The sequence below is a fragment of the Taeniopygia guttata genome, chromosome 1 (genome assembly GCF_048771995.1).
Source record: "Taeniopygia guttata chromosome 1, bTaeGut7.mat, whole genome shotgun sequence".
NCBI lineage: Eukaryota > Metazoa > Chordata > Aves > Passeriformes > Estrildidae > Taeniopygia > Taeniopygia guttata.
Genome location: NC_133024.1, coordinates 85,248,478 through 85,273,649, shown reverse-complemented (window position 1 = coordinate 85,273,649; position 25,172 = coordinate 85,248,478). Strand labels below are relative to the sequence as shown.

Below are 25,172 nucleotides of genomic sequence, written 5' to 3'. Positions count from 1 at the left end.
CCTTCTGAGTATGGTTTGACTAGTACCTCACTGTAGCATTTGTCAGTATGACCTGCCCTGACTGTAGTACCTAGCTCTGCTCATGAGTCCATGTCAAAGTGTGAAGTACTGCCAACAAATGGTGATAAAAACTGTAAGCAAGGTGCTGTCAGCCTTCCACTCTGTATTAGTTTGAGGATTTAAGTTATTCATTGGGATTTCTGTTCAGGAGTCACCCTTTACTTTCTGCTGTCCTTTATATTCCAGTTACCGCTGCCTGGCCCTTCTGTACTGGAGGATGTTCCGACTCAAGAGAGACCACGCGGTCAAGTATTCAAAAGCGCTTATTGAGTATTTCAAGGTGCATTAATTATGGCATGTTTTTAGATCAGTGTGCCTTTACAGGAGATACAGCATCTTACTAGACCAGTAGCTGTGCTGGGATTAGTTTTTCCCCTGTGAAGTCAATGATGTTTTACCACAGACAACATCTGAGCTCTAGTTAGTTCAGTTATCTTCACAAGGATCCCTCTTTGAAAAATACACACTGTGACCCTTCACAAAGGATGATAAATGTGTTGTACTAACAAACAGGTATTTTCAGAGTATTCTTGGTCTATTGTCTAGTGCTATCCAGCTCTGTTGTGAATAGGTTTTGCAGATTTTGCTCTAAGAATCCCCTTTGGGATTACACTTCCCACGAGTTGAAGACTTTGATCTAGATTAGTCCTCAGATGCAGGCCTTCCACTCAGCAGCATCAGTAGTAGTGCAGTGGGACATCTTACCCAGGGTACTGTCAGACAGCCCACACTGAGTTCAGGAGGAGTTGTACAGAAACATTAGAGGGCAGACAGATCTCCTGCCATGTATTTGACATGGCACTCTTGGCTTCCCCTTCCTACCTACTTTGCTTCACCTGTTACTGCTTCCATTTTTCCTTTCTGACAAAATGAAACTTCTTGCAGTCAATCCATCCAGCATGTGATGTACAAACACAAAAAATAGCCTTTATCTTCCTAAAAAAAAAAAAAAAAAAGAAAAAAGAAAGAAAGAACATACAAATGTTCTAAGACAAACTGCTTTGTGGGACCTGAACAACCATTTGTGTCTGAACACAAGGCTCATCTGCTGGGTTTTTTTGTGGACAGAAGAACCTTGAAATGGAAAAAAAAAATCCATCCTTTGACATTTTGTTAATAAAAAAAATTCAAATACAAGCACGAATGCTTATGACCAAATTCTGAACACTTGAAGACAGGGATGGGAATTAACAGATCTGTTATTGTCAAATGGATATTGAAGTCAATGTAATTGCTTCAAAAGTTTAGCAGTATATAGTAAATAGTTCAACACGTTATGTTTCTCTAACAACTACTTGATTCCAGGGGAAATAAATATGTGCCTATTGAAGTACTTTATTTTTCTTGACCAGTTCAGAGAATAGCTGTATTAAGAACAGCTCTCTAATTTGTAAAATGTCTCCTGCTAGCAGACAGAGACTGTTTCACAGAAAACATAAAATGGACTTAAACTCTACTGTAGCCAAGAAGAGTTTGTTTCTTTGCAGAGTTCCTGCTGACACAGTGATAGCATAGCTTCACATTAGAAAGGATTCTCAACTTTAAGAGCAAAAATGGAAAAAACCATCCATTTGCTATAATTTTCAATGGAAAACAAGCCAGTTCTTCACTCCTTTCATATTTGGTATCTAAAAGCTTTCAAAACCAAGTGACATGAAATGCTGACTGCATTAAGAACTTCCTCATATTATCAATCAGGGAAGGATTTTAAATCACACATTTGCTAGGAAAATTAGACATACTTTTCTTTTAGATTCTTTAAATCTCCTTTAGGTGTTTTATTTCCATTATAGAAAAAAAAAATGCAGCAGAGAATTAAAAAGAAGGCACAGATATTCAGGGGCACATATGAGAGAATAAAGAAAGCAGGAGAATAGGTTGCAGCAGGGAAAGTGGGATAAGAGGTGGTCCCTTACAACATTATACTCCCTAGAATCCTTACCCCTACCCTTCTGGTGCAGAACTGAGAGGAAACTGAAACAATATACCTAAAACATGAGAAAAAAGGTGTGTGGGAAGTTGTACAGTAAGGCAGAGTTTGGTTACATTTACAGTGGAAGTATCCACTGTAATGTGGATAAATGTACTCCAATTTTCAAATTTTCCTGCTTCCAACTCTGTAAGTAAACAACAGGCACTCCGTTTCCATTACACTAGAAAGAGGAAGACAAGTAGTTCTGAGATAGATCAGAAAAGAAAGGGAGGAAAAGTCTATTCTGTAGCAGAATCGAATGCTGAGGATTCCCAGGTTGGTTCCATTTAAAAGAGTACATGAGAAATTTTTCTTTTTCATCTTATCACACTTTAGCTTTTCCTGTCAAAAGAAAAAAAAAAAAAAGAAAAAAGAAAATAAAACCCTCCGAAGGAAGAACCCTTGTGGGACCCTCCAAAGCTTATTTTTCATGTCACATACCTGGGACATAGAAGACCCAGTGTCAAAATGCAGGAAGAATGACAAAGTACACACAGCACTGGCATGATCACTGCTAAATACAGCCAGTGTTGGAGTGCACATAAAAGATGTGAAAACCTGTCAATACCACAGAAACCCAAGAGGCAGTTCAGAAGATACATTAAAACTGTGAAAATAAAGTTTTTTAAAGAGAGGCTTAGGGGATGTGTCCAGTTTAGTGCTGAATGGGTAAAGAGATCATTGTGTACATGGAAACAGAGCTGATAATTTTCAAATTACATGCAGTTTTGCCAGCTTTGGACCAACAAAATCCAAATGATAGCACTTTCAATATTGAAACTGTGAAACAGCATTTTTTTTTCTAATTGTGAGGCCTGCTAAACATAGAACAGGACACAGAAGAGCAAGGAGGATAAATAGTGTCTAAGAATTTCTATATGGCTATCTGTCCATTTTAGAAGGAATAAAATAAAGTGAATTTCTTAAGTAATTTAGCTTTTTTTAGAAGTGGCATGATTGGTGGAAAACAGACATTGCAGATTTTGTGCGCTGCAGGATTATTTCTGGCCTTGAAATCAATGAACATTTGAAGCCCCTTGTTTACCATTTTCCTTCCTAAGCCATGAGAGACCAAGAGGTTTTGTACTGCTGGTACTGCTTGTAACTCCTGCAGTTTGCAACACCTACAGCCTTGCATTTAAAGCAGTATCCATAAATTGATCTCATGCTGCAGGACTTTCGTCTCACATGGAATTCAGGAAGAGAGGGCTGTTCTCCAGCACACAATTACTTGCAGGTTCAGCTTCAGGGGAGAGCACAAGAAGGTTACTTTCCCCTGAAGGATCAGGCTGACCATTGCTGAATGTGAGGCCATGGATAGGATGGACTAGAAAACTCTTAGACTTCTTTCTCACAGGCTTAGGACTAAATCAGTCACTTGAGATAGAGGTGGAGTTTTCCTCAGGTCAAATGGTCAGGAACCAGTGACTGAATTCCCTCCAGCTACTGGGGTTTTAACTACTAAAATAATTTTTAAATTATAAAATTATTTATCCAGTCTCCATTATTGCTGACACCTGAACTTCTCCTGCTTTGTAAATACAGTGCTTGTACAAGGTAGTCTCTCCTCAAGTAATGAAATTCTTTAGCCTAAGCACAGTATACCAGAGAGAGTCTTAGTGACTTCAGGTGTACAAGAGACCACACTAAATGATCAAATGGCCCCTTCTGAGGTTCTCTGGCGAATGCTCCAACTATGAAAATGACCAATCTACATGGGCAGTCTCTCTGACCTTGTGAATGCTGCCATGTTTGGACCAAGGGGAACAGCTCCACAAGGAGCAATCATGAGTAAGATTTTTGAGCCTGGTGGTTAAAACACCCACCTGAGCTCCAGATCCTCAGATTTACATCCCTATGGATGCTAGGCTGAGCAGATTTCCACAGTCTTGCAAGTCCTAGGGGAATGACATTATCACTGGGAGCAGGAGAGTGGGAGGAAATCTTTCTGATTTTCTTCATCACAAGAAATTCCAACCTAAACTTCACAAAGACTCCTGCAGCACTTTTTTTTTTTTTTCCTGAATTCCCAGGACTTCTGTGAAAAGTTTCCATTTCACCTAATGTTTTTCTAATCAGCCCCTATGCCAGGGTGTTGAAAAGACCATGTTTCAAGTCTGTTCTGCAGCCCTGCTTCATCATAACATCAAACTAGGCTGACTAGGTTTATTACTTCATGAGATGCAATTCCATCACTTTCCTTACATTTCTATACTTTTATATTCTTTAATGTTTTCATTTTGTAGTATTATATAAATTATATGCATTGTGAATTACTCTTTCCTTTCCAGAATTCATCAAAAGCTCACCAGAATCCATCTCCTTGGGGTGCCAGTGGAAAGTAAGTTGCACAGAAATTTATATCAGATTGGCAGTTAGAAAGCATATATTTTTACCTGTGGTATGTTCTGATACTCTTGTGTTTTTAACCCCAACACTTTTTAAATAACTGTATTAACACTGGTTTCTAGGAGCACAGGAACTCCATCACCAATGTCCCCTAGCCCTTCTCCAGTCAGTTCTGTAGGATCCCAGGGGAGCACGGGGGCCCCTTCCCCATCTCCTATCATCACCATCCCACAGCGCATTCATCAGATGGCCGCCAACCACGTCAGCATCACCAACAGCATCCTGCACAGCTATGACTACTGGGAGATGGCTGACAACCTGGCCAAGGAAAACAGAGGTGAGCAAGGCAAGGCAATGGACTATTCTAGAAGACTGTTGCATGATTTGGATTGGGAAAATAACTATTTTGATATGAAAGCTATCTGCAAAGTAGGACTGCAGAGATTCTTTCTTTCTTCAGTCTGCTCTTAGTTTGTTCCAAAACAGCCAAAAAAGGCAATTTTGATATCTTTCTCGCTCAGAAGAGCTGAGCCAGGACGTGACAGACAGGTCACAGATTTGGCTGTGAGTAGCACTTCCTGCCATCTGTGCATTCTAGGGACAAAGGTTTGTGGGAGGTAAGACAGCTTCCTGCCCCCAAAGTCGTGGAGCTGCATGGGATGTGTTTAGTCAGACCACGTCAAAAAGCAGGAGCATGCCTCCTTTCTGCAAAAGGAATGAACAGCCCCTAGCCCTTCCCCATCCGTAGGATCCGTAGACACAGATTGGAACAAGGTGCCTGCAGCAAACTTCCTTCAGGTGAACTGGTTCCCACAAGCAAATGCTTCAGCATCTGACTTGATGGTGAAGTATTCCTTAGTTTTCAGGCTAATTTGTGCATTTAAGGCAGGGACATGGGCAAAATCCAAGTCAAAACAGGGCACCTAAGTGAAGGTATGTAGATATGAGCTGGGGTCTTATCTCCCACTGCAACTGATGGAGCTTTGTTCAATACAAACAGCAGTTCAGGGTACTGTTTAGTCAACCCTGAAAGGGAGACAGGGATACAATTCAGTGAGGTATCTTTACCTAAACTGCCACTCAGAACTCTCCTGCACATCCAGTATTAGATCTGCCAGTCCAGGCTGTACATATCAACTCCCTGAGAGCATCTCAAATGGGCACTGCATGCCTCTGAGTAGACAACTGAATTGCCCCTGTCCATTGCACAGGGGTTAGAACTGGCTGATCTTTAAAGGTCCCTTCCAACCAAAACCATTCTATGATTCTAAGTCCTGACTGGCTAGTTAGCCAAATTACTCTGTAGGCTGAGTTAGCCATGTTGTACAGGCCTCTATTTCTCTGTCATGGTAGCTTAAGTAAATAGCATATCACAAATGTGTCATTGGACACTTGTGTGTGGGCTTTTTGATCTACTTGTCCTCAATCTCAGAATAAATCTTGCCCAGAGTCTGTTTGCTTTATCAAGACTCAATGGAAATTAATGAAAAGCTAAGCTGAAAAACTCACTGCTTTGTTTGTTAAAAAGAAAATTGTTGTGCATCAGCCTGTAACATCATGAACCATGGGGCTTTAAAATTAATCTCACCAGCACTAAACTTTCATTCCCATGTAATGTTCAGCCTGACTCATTTTTCAAGAGAATAAAATCTGTTAAAGGGTAACAAGTAGCAAATAAAGATTCACTCTTCTGATGCTGAATTCCTGCAATTTTTTTCCCCTGCAGATTTTTTTAACGACTTGGATGCATTGATGGGACCTATTACCTTGCACAGCAGTATGGAGCATTTAGTTCAGTACACTCAACAAGGACTTCACTGGGTGCGGAATAGTGCTCACTTGTCATAATGACTGTGTGCCATTCACATGGACAGTATCCCTTTCATGGATAATTCAGTTATTCTGGACACTGTGCTACAGAAATAGTCAGCTACAGCATTGATCCAAACAAAGGTGAATATTTCTTCAGTATTGAGCAAAATTCTTCTGAGTGTAGACATGTATGTGCACAGAGGTACAATATACAATGATGTCTCTTCAGAATGAATTGTTCTGTATCACTCTCCAAACATTTTCATACACTAGAAATACTATAAAGAACTGGTCTTAATGCACAAACATACCCTTTCTATTCTTGTACTGAAAAACTCAGAAACCAAAATCTTATGGTTTGATTGAACCAAGTGCAATAAGCACAGATCCCTATTCAGGAAAGCTCACAATAGATTCTTAACTTTAAGCTTGTACTGAAATCCTCATGACTTCAGCAGAGCTTAAGCACATACACAAGAGCTTTCCTGAACTGGAATGAATGAGGGCAAATTGTAGACATGGAGAATTTTTACTGCGAGCATGGACACGTCACGGAAGTTCCATATTAATGTGCCATCTCCCTGTTACTTCTCCACTGGAGCACAGAGAGGAGGTGTGTAATCCGCATTAAGTCGGAGAAAGACAGCATTCCTTCACGTGCAATAAGTTGCAACTAATTGCATGCATTTGTTTATCTCCTGTCTTTATAAATAACTCTACATCTCGTTCAGCTCCTCACCAACAGTGCAACCTACAGTATCAAGCAAAAGGAAGTCCTGAAAACAGATATGCTGTAGGAAGAACTTAAAAGAGATGGTGGAAAATTGCATTCTGTTACTGACAGTAAATAGATAAGGAAAAGATATGGCAAACGGTATTCCACTTAGGAAGGAAAATGTGTTCATTTCAGCTGCACACACACAGAGACAGATATTTATAACAGTTGTTGGCTTTGCATGGGAAGGCTTCATCCTGCAGATTTTGACTTTCATATCTCTTTCATCTAGCAGAAGCTTGCAACATTTTCTTCCAGGCTGTATGGGAGCATTACATGCAATTTCCTTTATCTAGGAAGCTGAGTTTGCTGCTCATCAGGCTAAGAACTGTTTTCTATCATAATCCTCTCACTCTTCATGCATAATCCTCAACTAGGCTTTAACGTTTCTTGATTTATGGGATGTTTTCAGTTCCCGTTGGCAGGCTGTGTTTTTCATGCCAGAGAATTAATCCCACAATAATTAGAGTTTAATTTAGGTCAGATGAGGTCAAGGCCAGTTCATATCAACTCCGCTTGCACTTTTGCATTTTTGTTCATTTTCAGTGATTTTCACATATTTAGGGTCTTTTTTCCTATACTGGAAATATTTTCTTTTGCAATCAGATTTGCTGCCTTTACTCAAATCAGCAGCTCCAGCGACTTTCAATTGACCATTCTTGTTTGAGGTATTAGTTGAACCCTTTTCCTGTTATTTTCTAATCTAATTTGCTTACACATTAAGAAAATGTGAGTACAAAAGACATTTTCAATAGAAGATACAAGTAGAAGTAGCCACTGGTACAAATGGTTGATTAATTGGTACTTGCTGCCTTTATATTTCCATTCCCCATTTTTGAAGAGCTGCATTTTGAAGAAAAGATACCACAACAATATGGCACAATTTCTCAGTCAAATGTCTTTGGTAGCACAGACTCCATGTACCCCGTGGTAAAGAGTGGGCTTATGAGCACACTGAGCCCCACATAGCTGTGTTTTTCTGCCAAGGCTGCTCACCATAACTCCAGCTGTTGCTCAGACTCAGTATTCACTGTGTTCTCTGAAGCAGCCACCAAGGAACTGCTCAGCCCCAAGCCATCCTGGGCCAATATTTATGTGCCCATCGGTGCTCAGATACTTCCCCCCAGGAGAATGCCTGTAACTGTGGCCACCTCTTAGCATGGACTTGAGCGTTATGATGTGGCTGGCTTTAGGAGAGAACATGTACTTGCCTTTAAATGACAAAATACATGACCTCTGAGTCCTGCCATCACCCTTAGCCCTGGCTGTCACCCCCCCCAGAAGGAACACAATTTGTTTTGTCACAAGTATCATGGAGAACTCGATTGGTGCCTTTCTGCTTATCACTTGCCTGATCTCCAGCTGTGGAAGTCTGTCAGGATTTGCTACACTAGTAGCAACGGATTCTGTCAGCTGCTTCAATGCCATCTGCAGGTACTGCAGGATTTCTCCTCAGATCAGGAAAGTGAAAGTCCAGCTAGATTAGCTTCTGTTTTCTTTGATGGTGCCTATGATGTTTATCTTCAGATAAGTTTGGGGGTGTGGGAACCCTTTCTGATATTTAATGTTGAGAAATTTTAGAAGTAATGTATATTACTTGCCTTAAATGGAGTTTAGTTTTATTGCACATGTGGCATTTGAGTTTCAAATATGGAACTTTGAAGCATGTTTATTTTATTAAGATTGGGATATTTTTCTTAATCATGATGAACTCTTTGTATGGATATAATATGTCAAGAACCTTCAAAGAAATGCAAGAATTAATGGTGTTCTGTTGTAACATTTCCAAGTTCTAAGCCTCTCTGTAGATTATTGTCCTTTCCTGTAGTTTGCTCTTATATTGAGTTATTTCAGCTAAAATACCTATTGCTTCCATGGAAGTCTTACTGATTTTTAGGTTTTGTGCTGGCGTCATCTGTGTCGTCTGATGAGCACACTGAGCCTTAATTTCTGGTGGTGCCACAGGATGAGTGGATTAAAGGGTTTGACCTTCTCTCCATAGGGTTTCTTGCAGCTGTACTATTTTAGTGAGGTTATTTAGAATACTCCTGTGCAGGCAATTTGGTCTGTAGGGTTGCTGCTGATTGGATGTCTGAATGTGGGACAGTGACAACAAATCTAAGGGCCTGGTCTGCAAAAGTGCATGTGACTTTAGGTCTGGTCCAGTTAAGCATATGCACCACTTTAAGAACCGGAATAGTCTTAGGCATATCACACTGTGAGTCAAAGATGCTCTGTGTGTTTTGGATGGGAACAGAGGAGACTGCCCTTTTTTGCAGTTCCATGAAATACACTGACTTATTTTAATCTGCTGTGAAAGTCCAGGAACGTGCAGGCTTCTTTAGCCATAGCAACATTCAGGTTCAATTTTGGAACAGTAAGAAGTCATTCTGTACAAATCCAGAAGGATTATGCCTGGAGGAAGAAGTTTGCTTACAGAGGCTTCTGAATCAGTAAGAGTTCATACAGCAATGGGAATGGATGCAAAGAACTGTGTATTGCTGGTGGGCTTGACAAATCCAGAACAACCTCTAAGATTCTCACAGACAGCAAGATCATACAGAGCCCTTGGCCTTAAAGCTTTATAATATGGCATGGTGGCATGAGTGTCAGAGAAGAACAAAGCATATGTAGAGGTTCCAGTGTGGTCAAAAGCCAGACATAGTTCTTCCTGTCACATGGCAGGATACCCAAACCCCTTGTTTGCCTATTTCTTTTGTTCAAATACCAGAGCTCCAAAGGAAGAGATTATAGTGAACAGAAGACCTTAGGTAAAGGAGGTTAAGAGGATCAAGCCCTAAGTGTAGATACAAACATATATGTATATACTGTAAATCTAAATAGTAATAAAAGTCACTCAGCATGAAGGATATTACTAGTGCCTACCATTGATCATCAAGTACTCATCACTGAGCAGCCATATCACCTAAGAAGTGCAGTAGCTGTTGTCAAAATAATTTGTGTAGCTAATTAATTTATATGAAATGCACCTTTGGGACTGTGCCATAGTATCTTTTTGTAATACAAATGTTCAACCATTTTTCATGGCTACTGATTCAAATCAGAAAAGTCAGGATATCTCTTCTTTCCCAGATGAGAACATAAACTTAGACCTGGCTAATCGGTACTTAGTTTATCTACCCAAGAGACTTTAGTAGTCACCAGCCTTAACGCATGTACAGTATATGCTATTCACTGGCTTAGTTGTAGGTTTTAATCCAAATGAAATTGGAATTTTCAAAATTACTTGGATTAATGGCATCTGCCTAGATATCCCCCAGATGTGACATTAAATGATTCATGATTTTAAGCAGGAAAATTTGAATTTTATGTAAATAACAGTGGATTAATTCCTTGATCTTTTACAAAATGATTTTTTTTTAAATGAAAAGATTGTCAAAGCAATAGGCTTTTTTTTACTCTCCTAAATTTTTGGCAGGTCGTGGGTTCATGGTAAAAGCTATATTAAGAACATCTCCTTCTGCAATATGCCTTGTCTTTACATAATCCTCTTAATGCTTAATATGTCAGAAAGAAATGTTTCTTGTTCACAGACATGGCAACGTTTCCCTCCCCCATTCAGTGAGAATCCTCAAACTTAAGAATAAAATTTCCTGGCACAACGGAAATACAAACAATGCCTGAAGTATACAGACTTGTTAAGGTAACAACAGAAGTCTGTCTGGCGCAGACCTAACATGCCTCCCATTTTTTTAATCTTTTTGTTATCATTTACACCACATATTCGACCTTACTGTGTTTGAAACTAAATAATTAGTTTAGTTTTCATGTCTTAAAAATTCCTGGTTGATCTGATCAATATCATAATTTTAACTGTTATATTAGGTTATATGCTGTGCACCAAAGGCTGGGGAGGCATATAACCATAGATAAATTTGTCAGAATGCATTTAGAAAAGCATTTGGATAATCTTAGCCAATATTGTTAGCATGAAAATTCAGCTACTTTAGCGTCTCTCACAAAGCTGTTGTTTGCCCTCAAAAAGGCCAAGCCTCCATTTCCCGTCTCACTAGCTCCATGCTATAAATAGCTATTAAGTTGAATTAACAAACTGGGAAAGTCACTTTAGGTCTTGTTTGTGCTAACCTGACTAAAGCTTCAGAGAGGAAAACACTAAGATTTAGAGCATCCATTGGTCTTTCAAAAGACTATGGTTTTCCTCGAGTGAGATGGGTGAGACCAAGCTGGGGCTATTTCTTCAAGTAATTCCTCTGCCTCCCTTGCTGTCTGGCCCCGTTGCTCTTGGCAGCCCACAAGCACGCCTGACTTTCAGGGGTGTTTCCTACTTTGCAGCCCAAGCTACCTTTCCAATGGGATGCTGGAACACGGAGCAAGTAACTCACAGGTTGGATAAAGGGCCTGGCTTTTGCCCCCAAAACCAGCAACAAATATACCAAGGCTCCTTCAGTTTTGCAATTGTGTAGCTTGAATTTCACACACTGCAGCTTGAAGCCCAGCCTTATCCCTGCTGCCCTCAAAGAATTCAAGAAGGTCCAAGAAAAACAACAGAATTAGGGGGGTGAAAGGGGGATTTCCTCTGTCTCAAGGTATTTAGTAGGTTTTGAGAGCAAATACAGTGAACAGCATGAATGATAAGGCACTCAGGTCTCATGTTTCTCATATGTACTAACACAGGGATACTTAACATTTATCTGCCTCATAGGGCTTTATGAGAATTAATTAATGTTTGCAAATCACTTTGTATCCTCAGAAGGAAAGTGCTGTGGAAGAGCTATGGAAAAAACAGCTAAGTACACTGGATGAATTTCACCCCTGAGTCCAGAGCTACAAGACCCACAAAATCCTTAAATACTATGTAAGCTCTTGGTGTAAGCACCAGAGTGTATAAAACTTGTGCTTAGAGCCTAAGGGTGTCACAGTCTAGGTGAAATTGCCATTCCCAGAGTATCTATGACTTTGATCCTGGCAGAGAGCAAGAATCACAATAGTACATAATGGGACAAACAGCATAAATTAACAAAGTGCTGCATAGCCATCCTAAGAGTTTCAAATCTGTTTATGTCTTTCAGTCACTTTGTATTTCTGCAAAAGAAATTTATACAAAGCATGTTCCTTAAAACAGCCTCAAGTGTTCAAATAATTTTTAATCCAAATCCAGCTTCACATAACTTCAAATCAATGGAAATTTTCTTTTAGCATGGTGCATTGCAGAGAACAAGTTGTTTAACAAAACATTTTTTTAAAAAGTCTCTTGTGACAAAATATATGTCTGATTTTGATGCACATTACCAGTAACCAAAGTGGGAAGTCAGAGATTGGTTGGGAACACAATGTTCTCCCACTCTGTGGGGGAGTGACCTTCCCAAATCACACCATTGTTACACAGTATCTCCAGGGCAGACTTCCAGCTCTGTTCTGACACATTACCCCTAGAAGTTACCAGTAAAGCGCTTCACCGAGGACTGAACATCAGTCAAATCAACAAAATATTTCTAATGCGGGTCATGTTTTTCAGTCAATACTAACAAGTCCTTTCTTTGCAGTAGTTATCCTTTTCTCCTCCACTTGGAATTCTTATATATGGAATTCTCACCCTGTCAACAGACATGAAAGAAAACATCTCCTGCAGGAACAAGCTAGACATAGATAACATTTACCAAAGGACAGGCCCTTCTTATTCTTTTTCTCACTTCCATTTTAGACTATAGCTCTATTTTAAAAATAGTATTTTCCTGCAGTTTAGATTTATCACAGAGTCATAGAAGGGTTTGGGTTGGAAGGGACTTTGAAGATCATCTAGCCCCACTGCAGTGGGCAGGGACGCCTTTCACTAGACCAGGTTATTCAATGCTTCATCCAGTCCAGCCTTGAACACTTCCAGGGATGGGGCATCCACAGCTTCTCAGAGCAACCTGTTCCTATATCAAACGATACTCAGTGTAAACAATTTCTTCCTTAGATCTAAATTTACTCTCTTTCAGTTGAAAAATGTTTACCCCTGTCCCATCACTACAGGCCCGAGTAAAGTCTTTCTCCATCCTTCTTATAAATCCCCGTTTTGTACAGAAAGTTGACAGTCACAGTAAGATCTCCCCAGAACCTGCTCTTCTCCAGGGTGAGCCCCAGCTCTCACAGCCTGTGTTCATAGGAGACGTGCCCCATCCCTCTGATCATCTTCACAGCCTCCCCTGAACCTGTTCCAACAGGTCTATGTCCTTCCTGAACTGGAAACCCCAGATCTGGACACTGAACTCCAGGTGGGGTCTCACAACAGCAGAGTAGAGGAGAGAATCACCTCCCTCGACCAGCTGGTCATGCTTTTTTGGCCTTCTGGGTTGCAAGGGCACGTGTCTGGCTCATGTTCAGCCTCTCATCCGCCAGCACCTCCAGGTCCTTCTCAGCAGGACTGCTCTCAATCAGTACATCCCTCATCTGTATTGATACTGGGGCTTGGACAAACACAGGAACAGGACCATGTTATTGACCTTGATGGGCCTCATGAGGTTGACATGAGGGTCTTCTCTCTCTCAAGGTCCCTCTGGATGTCGAGGTCACTTCCTGCAGTTCTAGACATTTTCTTCCTCAATTCCATCTCCAGTCTTGCAACATGCAGGACAAGGTACAGTAGAAACTGGTCACAGGAAAAAGGTGAAAGGTAGTGCAGAGCTCTCAAGCAGTTCAGGACCTTCCTGCTTTCTTTCCATCTGTGGGACTGGCATCCACCTTCTCCCATTATTTCTAGCAAGAGAATTCAGTTTCCTGTGGAGGAAGTACACTGAGTGCTGATAAGTCCATGCACATTTTTTGACATCTCTTCTCCTCAGCAAGGAAAGGCAAATGGGAGGGACCAGTAATCTGGGGACCAAGAGCCCTTAGTGCTGGTGACTCAAATACCTTGTGTGAAACAGCAGTGGAGCTGGAGGGGTGCCAGCAGCATCTCCTGGCCAATGCCTTGGCTTGACATATGCTACCAATCCACTTGAGTGAGCTTTGCCACTTCATGGCCCTGCAGTAGAACCAGCAGGAGCTGGTGGTCTCACCTGTACAATGACCTTCCTTAGGCCATGGAGGATACACAGTCAGCCTCGTAACAATTCACTGGGATTAAATAGGAAAAGAAGGCGAAATGAGATAGAAAAAGGGTTCTGATTTAAAAACAGAAGTTGCAGGAAATCACCTCATCCTGAAGGTCTAAAATAAGTGCAATTAATCTCACCCTAGAAATTCTTGTCTCCACTGGCTAAAACGGGGTTTTAAGTAACAAGCTTAATACAGAGATACAGAGGTAGTATAAATCCCATCCCAGGTTTACGGTCATACCTGTTGCTGACAGGAATGCCTGATGAAATTGGTAAATATCTCAGGATGCACTGAGGCAGGATGGGGCTGAGATTATGTTGGGAGGGAGCACATGTGCAGGAAAATAGGTATGTGGTAAATACATTTCTTTCTCAGATGTTTCAAGTATATGTTTTAGACTTGGACCACCTCTTGACCAGTCTGTAATTTACTAGGCCTAAATCCAAAGTAGATCCTTGAGAACTGAATGTGCACCTTTTTCTATTAAGATACTGAAATGTCAAGAAAATACATTTTACAGCTTACTAAACTATTGCAGGTACTTTTTCCTTATGTTGCCTGGAAGTAGAACTGGACTCCTTTAAAAACAGATAAAGTTTTTCTGTAAATGTTGAAAGAGATGAGATTGGCTGTGAGCCTAAGTGGGGCCAACATTACTCTCTTTTTTATGGAAATTCAACAGCATTTTTCAATTCATTATGTGAAAATGGAAATTTTATCCATGATGAATAGCCCATAGGCCACATGGGGGCACACCTAAAGCTCATGGCCTGCCAGCAGACCAGAAAGTCCCACAGCAGCTCCTAGGGCTGGCTTTCCTTGCTGTTGGTGGAGGCAGAAAGAGCAGCGGTGTGTTGGGAGCTCCAGAGCAGCCAGATCAAGGTGGGCTTGCAGTGTCATTGTTTCTTTCCATGGATGGCAACAGGAGGGGCAGGAGCCAAAGCAGAGATGCCAGGCAGTGAGAATTGCTCTCTGGGCAGTGATCTCTGGTACTCCTGTGCAGGGTCATTGTTCCTTGCTGACAATGGGAGATGGAGACAATAGCCAGAGTAATAAATCATGGCTGCACTCACATACTGCTTTTGGCAAGTCCCTGACTTCCTGGGCAGATCATTTATGGAAACCTGGACTGCAGTGGTGCCTGCTGGCCAGTGCCATGTTGCATCCTCCTGCAGGATCCATGGAGTTGCCACCAGGCAGAAGTCAAAACCAAACCACACTGTGAATGGGTGAGGGAAACAAATGGGTGGGGATGGCAGTACAGGATGGGTAAAATAACAGGAGGCTTATATGTGTCATTACTTCTCCTGCCAGTTGCAACAATCACAGGGTTCCCTTCCCATTTCCCATGCTGCATGTAGCACCAGTGGCTGAAAAGGCAGTGTGGCAGTCCCAGTGTGGGATCAGCTGTTGGCTGGCAGTGCAGACAGCACACGACAAGGAACTGCACGTTGTGACTCTTCCCTATCTCCCTTTTCACACAGTGAACTCCTGAGCGAGGTTCCCTGGCCAGGTGAGGTATGCAGAGACCAGTTTATGACTAGAATTGTTTTTGTAACAAACCACAGAGGTTCATTTCCATATTTCATTTATAGCAACAAACGTCAGCAGATTTTTTGTAAAATTATTCAAGTCGAGACAGCTTTGTTTGCAGCTCATAAAATAATGCTCATGTTGCTCTCTGAGGATGTGCTACCCAAGGCCTCCCCCACCCTGCTGCAGCAGTTTATCTTTCTGCTAACCATAATCCCACAATATGTCCCCATACAGCAAGCAATATTGTTTACACAGGTTAAGAAACGGAGTATTCTGTACAGTAATTTATGCTGTAAAGTATGTACATATATCACAGTAGCAGTCACAAATGCTTTAAACTGCCTTATTTATTAGATTGGCTAGCATTTTCCCCCTTGCTCCAGAATACTTTAAATTATTTTTATCTTTGCATTAGGTATTTTTTTAGTTGCTGCATTTTGACCCAATTATTGAAAAAAAAGTTTTTACAATAAATAAATATCTAAAATTTAAGTAGAAATAGCAAATTCACTGCCCATCCAACTAATATAGCTCTAATTATGATTACAAAGAAATATGGTATACTCTTATCTGTGTATCATAGTATATGCCAGAAATCATATTCCATTTGTAATCAATACAAACAAGAGCTTTAGTAACTTTCACCTATTTCATTCTTCCATTGTGAGACAAAAATATAATAAACTACTTAATGTAAAATGTCCCCCCTGAGAGCCCTGGTCTTATTCCTCCCTCAGGCAAAACTCACATTGGCTTCAGTGGGAGATTTACCTAAGTACAACATAGGGACATTACAAAAATAAATATATGGCATATAAACAGTACTTGTGCTTTGTAGTCAGTCCTTTTCTCTTTAGCGAGAAACATAGGGTAAATGCTACATCTGTATTGCTCCTGTCTCACTCCTTCCCTTCTGCTGTATGAGTAAAAAAATGGGATTTAAAACCAGTTGTATTTGTTCAATTTGCTCAAAAAATATATATCTAATTATTTTGTGGATCAGTTCCAAACCAAACTAGAAAATAAAAGAAAATGTTGCTTTTCTTTTTTTTAATGTTAAATTATGTTACACAATTAAATGGGATAATGCATACAAAGGCAATGAAATTATTAATTACTTGTTTTACTGTTTGGAGATTTTGCTATGTCCACAGTTCATGTAAAACTCAAGTAGCACAGTTTCTGGGATGGTGAAAAATCCTACTGTAATGTAACAGAATGAGCCTTAAGGATTTGTAAGAATAAGCACTTTTATATTAAAAAGCAAATATTAATTCATCAGTAATATTACTTTTTTAATGTGACAATAAACCACGAAATCAACATCCTTCTGTCTCAATTATGCCTCATCTGTCTCTTTCTTAAACCTTTTTCAAAGGGAAGCAATTGCCTGTTTTTTTTGTCACAGCTTTTGAATCCCATCACAGTCACCTGTCTTCCTGCCTAAGTCACACACCCTCATCCACACTTCCTTCATGGGTGAGCTCATGAAATCTTCGTACAAGAAGGGAGGAAAGGCTCTTTCATTACAGCACATCTCAGTAGCAGGGCACCAGTTTTAACTGGGTGTATGGCAGAAAAAAAAAATATGTGAAAAGAGGCATCTCTCTGGGAAAAGGAGAACAGTCACTGCTGCGTTTTAGTGAGGCACCAGATGAACGCATCACCAATGTGTACTTCTCTTTATGCAGATGTAGGAAACAAGCCCCTGTACTTAAGACCAGTAACATCTGTAAGTAGTGCCAAAGCCAGCCACAATTTCAGCAGTTGCAGAGCAGCAGTTCACAATTTACAGCCACAATTATAATAAAACCACAAGAAATACAAGTCACTCTCCAGCCTGCCTTCCCCTGTCCTCACACACACACAGTGTTGACAACTACTTCCCAATTCCTATGGCTTCTTCCCACACAGGATTGCCATCTTTTAGGAGTACTTATTCCATACTTGGGCCAAAACCTAAATGTTGCTGTTTTAACGTGGCTATTTTGCAAGTGGTGGAGCCTTGTGGTTCTTTTCTACATGATCAATACCTGTGGAGTCAAGGGTTAGTTAGACATTTACATGCTTCTTACTGGGGAAGATGTATTTTTCCAGGCAGCATCTGACAGCCAGGGCAGGTACTGGTGGAACATCTCAGGTCCAGCACAGAAAAAATGACCAAACAATGTTCTGCACTTGGATGAGTCACCACCATACACAAATCCATGCATTCAATGGACTGTAACCATGACAGGCTGAAGCACAGCTTCACAGCTAAACAGAAAGCTTTGGTCCTGAGGATGGAGAATGGATTTCAGGAAGTGAATATGACTCATGATGGGCTGACACATGGCATCGCTGCTCCTGATCACTGCCAGGAGAGTGCTGCTGGGACAGAAAAGCAGGCAAAGAATGGTCCTGCCCAGGCACTGCCTGCAGCATCGAAGGATGGGAGATCACTTCCCCAGGCACCGCCTGCAGCAGCTGAGGATCTGATGAACCACACACAGAGGGACAGTTCCCCATAGCTGTGTTTCTAAGCCCACCAAGGCTCAGAGTGAGCCCAATGCCATCTCCCAGTGCTGGTTCAGTCCTACACACCAGACATGGTTCATTAACTTCTGCCAGTTAATGGAGCTCCTTGTTTTAGCACTGCTCCTTCCTCTGAACACCTCAGCACTTGGCTTGTAATCCTGTAAAATATTTAGAATATGCAGAATTTTACCTCCTGACTTGTTCCTCTTAAACTTTCTCTTCTCAGTGTAATTCAAGGTCAGGAAAGAAATTAGGCACCCCTGAGCTAAAGACCTGGAGGGCCCATTACAATGATCTAGTCTTACTTTCTAGGAAAACACAGGCCATAACATTTCATCAAGGGATTCCTTTATGAAAGGCTAATAACTTGATGAAGAGAAGCCTAACCATTTATTAAGGCACCTAGTCTTGATTTAAAGACACAGAGCAATGAAAAATTTACCGCAGCTCTTCAACTCTTTTTTGCTAAAAATTCTGCCCCAGTGTTTCACCTTGAATGGTATCAAAGCTAACTGCAAAGTCATACGGAAAAAAATTTAAAAAAAGAAAATTCAAAACCTGAAGATGGGCTATGTGTTCTGAAAGGGGAAAAAACAGGAGAACACTTTGCATTTTAGGGGAATTTCTGTTCCTAATTTGAGGAATGTATACATAGACAGTAGCATTTGCTATTCTGAAATAAATTAGTCTCTGATCTTGTTCACTGAACATGCAAATCCACAAGACAAAACACAAAAGGAAACATTGCAACAAGTCCAGCAGAAATGAAGGCCCAGTCATCATACTTCCACATTTGCATCAAGCTCACATTCACAATAACACGATTCTTACTTTTCTTTAATTTAAAAGTAGGAACCAGCAGCACATCTTAATGTTCCTTAACATGAAAGCCAGGCCACTGAACTGCCTGGATAGGGATTATTAGCTTGAAATCTCCCATCCTATGAGGAATTACAAATCAGTAGAGATGCACTGTTACAGCATCTTCTAGGACCATTATGCAACTCCTGACAAGTGTGAATTTTAACTGATTTGATAGTCTGTAGTCATTTTTCAAACACCAGTGTTACAAATCAGCTGTAATAAGCTAAGGTTATGTATATCAAGATCTGTGACTTGAGAGCACATATGCCTACATGCAGTTTAAAATAATGGGGAAGACAGTCCTATAGACACTAATTTTTCTTTTCCTTTTCTTTTTTTTTCCTGCTCCCTAGGAAAAAAAAAATATTAGTGACACAGTGCTATGGACTGCTTATGATTTACAAATCCTTGCAGGTACACAGGAGAATCAACACTAAGCACAAGGATTATATCCATTTTGGAAAGCCACTAGGGAAAGCATACCCATCTTTAAAAGATTTCCCAGAGAGATGTTGCCCAGCCCTCTCACTGCTGTCACATTTCTCAAAAAGTACCAAAACCAAGCTTTTGTAGCCATGTCTACTTAATGGTTTAGGCTTTGTTAGAAGACACATCCTTTCAGGTTCCTGGGATCTGGATGACTTAGATGAACCTTCACTTGAGGAAGAGGCTCTGAATCCAGGCAGACAGTAGTGCCTAAACAGGGCATTAATCTCCAGTCCCTTCTAAATTATCAGTACCTGATGCAGAGCCCCAGACAAGACCTTCCATCCAGCTGGATTAAAAAAAGTACATTGCTACAGGTGTTCCTCAGCGTACCAAGCAAAGCTCTTAGGAAACGAGTGAACCAGGCCACAGTTCCAGGTGGGAGGTTTTGATTTTTTGTTATAGGGTTTTCTTTGCAAGCCAATACAGCAGGTTTTTTGGTATGCCTTATCATGAACAAGCCCTCTCTCAGGAAGAGACCCCACTCCAAGCTCCCCATTGGGATCAAGTACCCATTTATAATACTGGTGTTCGAAAAATGAGCACAGAAAATCAAATCAGCAGAAACTCACACTCCCAAGACAGGGTCCACAGTCCCAACACCAGCCACAATACACCCTCTGCCAAGGGCCTGTGTGACCTGTTCCACCACACCAAGTGTGATCCATCTTTATGTCATTCTTGCACGTCAAACACTAGCAGCAGCTAGTAGGAAAAAATTAACTACGCTTAATGGTCCTTTAATATGATTAAGAGAATATTACTTAGTGGTATCCTAAACTCACTGATGAACCAGAAGAAAAAAAAAAAAAGAAAGAGGAAGCTAAGATTGATAAAAGTTCCTTAAACTGCAAGGATATAAAATGTAAATAGGGTGTCTGCTTCTGCAAGTGAAGACAACCTGGTCAGTCTGGATTCAGTGAATTTTTTTATAGCTCTCTTCATGAGGCTGAATGGACTAAAAGCTTAAAAACAGGTTTAGATAAGGCAGACATCATTTGTTCTTGTTTCATCAGAACATATATTTTGACTGGGAAGGGATTTAAATATCTAAGCTTAGATCCTCTAACTACCTTGAGCTAATAGTTTCTAATCAAAACAAGGTATTCTTTGCTGTGTATGAAGTTATTTGAGTTAAAACACTGCAAGAGTGAGGATTTAAGCTTAAACACTGTAAATGAGGTATACACGACAATTTATTTTGTATTGGCTGCTTTAGATCAGGCTCACAAAAATCATCATCATCATCCAGACAAAACCACAAGAAGAGGATAAAGCTGTCCTGTCTGTTTCCAAGCATAAGACAGGGGTAATTTGATAGCCACTTCACATGCTTTCATAAAGCTCCTGTAAAAGCATGAATAGGTGCTTTGAGATGACAGAAGGCAGTTGGAACGCTGAAAGCAATCCAAAATTCTCTTTTGATTATACGTTTATCATGCATGCTTTCTGAAAATTTTACACTAAAGAAACAGAAGTGACCCACCTGGGTTTGCTTCTTCAGTTCAGCTGTTCTATTCACCTTTCCATTTGCCTTACCAGTGCCAATTTAAAACATGTGGGTCAGGCACAACTAGCTTGTAATGAAGAGATGACATATGGATTACATTGCATTAATGAAAGTATTATTAAAGTAAGAAAAAGGTTGCACTAACAGGTGTCTTCCTAATTTTAAGTAGTAAATTGTCCACCATCCTAGTAGCCCTCCCTAAAATAACCTGGATAGATCCTAATTCCACTACAGCTCTTTTTTGAGCAAGATCGCAGAAACAAAAGCTTTGTAGATTTCAGCACAAAGTATCCCAACCTCAGCACTGAACCCCCTCAGCAGCATTTTCCCAGATAATACTCTTCAGATTACTCCTGAACATCATTCAGTGAACTTCCAATTCACTCACAACTTCCTACCTGTGAGAATTTATTAATTTCCAAAATTATGTATTAATATGAAAGACACCTTGGTTTATCTAGCCAACACAACAAAATAGCACTGTAGTGTGAAGTAGGCTCAAAAAATAAGAAACACCTGAAAGTCAATTCCTTTTTCTGCTTCCAGAATGTTTGGAGTTTTAGTTGCAAAAGACAGACAGGGCCCCCATACAAAAACCATGGCCCACAAGAGCTGCACAGGAGAGGAACCTTTAACACCAGAACTCTAAGAAAGCTTTCTGCACTGTCATAACAGGACAGGAAGATAAGCTATTTAACTGAGATGCAGTTTAGTGCCTGGTGCCCCTGACAGCCCTGGAGATCACTGTCTAATGCTGAATGAATCATCTGTGATTTTCCAAGGAGCAACTCTCACAAGCAAGAAAGCACAGCCAGCAAATGAGTACCTCAATACCAGAACATTTAGCACATATAGTCAAACAGGTGGTGAAGTAGTTGTGGTTCTTTTGACATGGAAGACACAAATTTGCTTTAATACAGCTACTACTCCATGTACCAACCTGGGCTGAGTGGGTTGTAAGGGATACACCTCCTGCTAAATATCAAGAGGAGCTCCACCTTCATTGTGCTGCTTGTGCATTCAGATCTGGGTACATCTTCCAGGCACAACATGGAATTCCATATAATCCTGCCTTACTACCCTTCACTGCATCTGGGACACATTTGCAGAAAACTAGACTTTTAGGATGTTCTGAATGACTACAAAGAGGTAATAATAGGAAATCCTTAGATTGGCATGGAAAAGCTCTTACTATGGAGACAGCATGGACAGTGTGGGCAATGCATATCAAATCAATTAATACATGAAAAGAAAGTCATAAATAGCTTAAGGATGGCATAAAAACAGACAGATAGTAAAAGGAAGTATTGAAAAGGCTTTTTCAATTAAGGGTAAGATCCTTCTTCTTGAAGTGGTAGAAAAAAGGGTCTAGGAAAGGGAGATAAGGTCAGGTTATCAGATAATGCAGTCTTCCTGGGTGGCAAGATATCTGCCAAATGAAATGAGACAGCATGAATGTTAGAGATGCCAGAGAGGAGCTGATTACAGTAATTAAGGTCTGAGGTGCTGAGCTCAGCACCAAATTCCTAAAAAACAGTACAGACAGCTTAACCAAGATATCTGACCAGGGTACAGCTGCAACCCACACAGCTAACATGATATTCAGCTACTCAGTCACCACTGAATTCTCCTCTGGCATACTGTCCATGCCCCTCCCCAAGCAGAGAAGATCCTGCAGAGACAAACAGAGATCAGAGAGTAAGAATAAGAACTAACGAGTTGGAGGTCAGAGGGTGTAAAGGTAGAGGCAGAGACTATCACCAGAAGAGATTGAAAGGAATGAGATTTGTTTATCTCAGAAAAGAGGCAGATAGGAAGGCACGCAGTAAGATAAAACACCAAATATTCTAGAGAAGAAATAGCTGACATTTTTCTCTAACTTGCTGCATAACACAAGAATAAAGGAACATTCAATGAAATGAAGACCTCATGCATTCAAAGCCAACCAAATGAAATTCTCTTTCACATAATGTGTAATTGGACAGTGGAAGATATCACCACAGGAAGCACTGAGGTCAAGAACTGTGCAGGATTCAAAGAAGGATTAGATGGCTATATGGATCACAGGAATATCCAGTCAGAACAATTATGCTAAACTTTGGAAAAAGTAAAAAGACAGGCTTTCAGAATTTAAGCCAGTACCTGACTAAAGGAGAATTGAAATTAGGTTTCTATAAGGGTAGATTTTCCCACATCTTTCTCAGAGGTCCTTCTGTCTTTGCAAGAAGTTGATGTTGTTCTCTTTAGGCCAGCAATTCGGTCTGCATGAACTACACAATTTCTATCTTCCCACTTCCATATAAGCTTTAGAGGCACTGAATATCTTTGTGTAGCTGCAATAATGTCAGCAAATTCAAACCCTCCTTTTTTCACAGCCATGATACAGCCTTGATACAGCCATGGCACCACCTGCAGTTAATCAGCACAAGGTGTTTTTATCTCAATTTCCTTTATCAGAGTGTGGTTACAACTGTGGAGCCGCAGCCTTGCAGACATGGAGCGACAGCATTCGCTACCACCCTCATCTCACCCCAGAGACAAGCTCAGTCTTGCCAGCTCCTTTTCACTGTCTTGCATTCCCTCTTACAGAAGAGGCAAAACTTGATCAGGACCTGTGCTTAATCCAGTAGCAAGCTCTCTGTTGGGAGGCTTGTGTGAATGAACCTCTAATTTCCTGCCCATTACCACAAATACTCTCTTCTCTGCCCATGGTGCTAAATGGACGAAGTCCAGGCTTCCCGTCAATGTCCATGCAGTTAATCTGTATGCTCAAACCATGTCTACCAGCTTCAGGACCTCAGGACTCAGCAGGATATACATGCTCCATCCAACTCCTGCTGCAGTGGCAGCAGTTCTGTATTTACACCACAGCACAGGTCAGTAAATTTACTTCAAGTGCCTCTCTAATGCCTGCCCAACCATGCACTATTTTTCTAGGCACAGATAGTTTCCTGGACAGGCATAGGCACCTGAAACCTATTTAATTGCAGTTTTAGTGTTTACATCCCCTTTTGCAGGTATACCTGCTTCCATTTTTTTCCCTCCTTCCCTAGCCTGGTAAACTACCTGTTGGCCTCAAATTCAGCCTGTTGCTGTCCCAGCTTTTCACAAGTAGCAGCCCAATAATCTCTATCTTAACTAGACCTGAAGGAAGACAGGGCAACATTTACCTTCCCCTTACCCTTTTTTCTCCTCTTTGAATGTGGTTTGGGGGAATCCACATTCAGTATGGCTCATGTGCAAAGGTTGTTCGTTCTATTAGTAGGCAGGTAAGTAAAGCTTAGGAATCTGCACAAACAGAATCCAAATAAAAACAAACCCTGAAACCCTGGAGAGGGATTCTTCCCTCAAATGATTTTCCTACTTTTATCTGTCTTTACTTGTCCTCCTACTTGTACCACAGGACACCTCCATGTAAAAATTGTGCATCACAATGATGCACACCTCTAATTGTGCATCATTCACTTGACTGAGTTATGTGTTCCTGAAGCTGTAGTTCACTATAACCAACTCCATGGAGTTGGAAGGTAACTGTACTTTTCTTGTGCAGCAGTTTGTGAAGTTTCTTCTCTCTACTCAGTACCACTTCCTTAATTTTTATAATCTTGTATTACTACAAGTATTTTCTGGTATCTGTACTTATCATTACTGTAAATTTAAAATCTCTTTAAGGTCTCTTTGACCCCTCAGAATGAGCCTCCTAACTTTGCCTCAAAACTGAAATCATTGAAACCATTAAGAGTTTAGTTGCTTTATAATGCACCTTTCTCCAAACATAACCTTCCTGAGACAGTGACCCATGCTCTATGCTGTAGCCTGGGGCCTAATAACCATTTTCCAGGGGACTGTATTGCCTCTTTGGTGGTGTGTTATAGCTCACTGTTCCATCGGTCTAGTGCCTTGTTTGCCTTTTTTATTGCAGCTGTGCACTGAAGTGACATTTCCTATGTGCTTTTTTTTCCACAGTAACCCCTTTCTCTCTCTGATCAGTGTGTTGAATGTAACACCCATTCCCTGCATTTGCTCTTTGTTCCCCGACTAATTACTTTTCATTTTCTACACCAAGCAGCATTTGCCATCTGCTGGCTCATCAACTAAATGATCCAAATCCCTTTTGAATCTGCTTGCATTGTTCCTTATCATTTCTCTGTGCTTCCAGTTTTACATCCAACCAGTGGAGATTCCTTGCACACAGTGCTCAGCTGAGGCACAGTGGCAGAGAAATGGGA

General features: G+C 40.7%; 1 protein-coding gene across 4 annotated transcripts in view; it reads left to right on the top strand.

The window, feature by feature from the left end:
* AFF3 (ALF transcription elongation factor 3) overlaps window positions 1-16,905 on the top strand; it is a 326,738-nt gene extending 309,833 nt beyond the window's left edge. For 2 of the 4 annotated variants that reach the window (XM_030278487.4, XM_030278486.4), the window contains exons 18-21: window positions 247-340; window positions 4,324-4,373; window positions 4,504-4,718; window positions 6,108-16,905. In XM_030278487.4, the coding sequence (XP_030134347.4) occupies window positions 247-340; window positions 4,324-4,373; window positions 4,504-4,718; window positions 6,108-6,229 (481 nt within the window). In that variant the 3' untranslated portion in view covers window positions 6,230-16,905. Of the gene's footprint in view, window positions 1-246; window positions 341-4,323; window positions 4,374-4,503; window positions 6,060-6,107 lie in introns of those variants that run through there. The other 2 variants (XM_072932606.1, XM_072932601.1) reach the window with 2 other exon arrangements.
* Window positions 16,906-25,172: the final 8,267 nt, after the last annotated feature.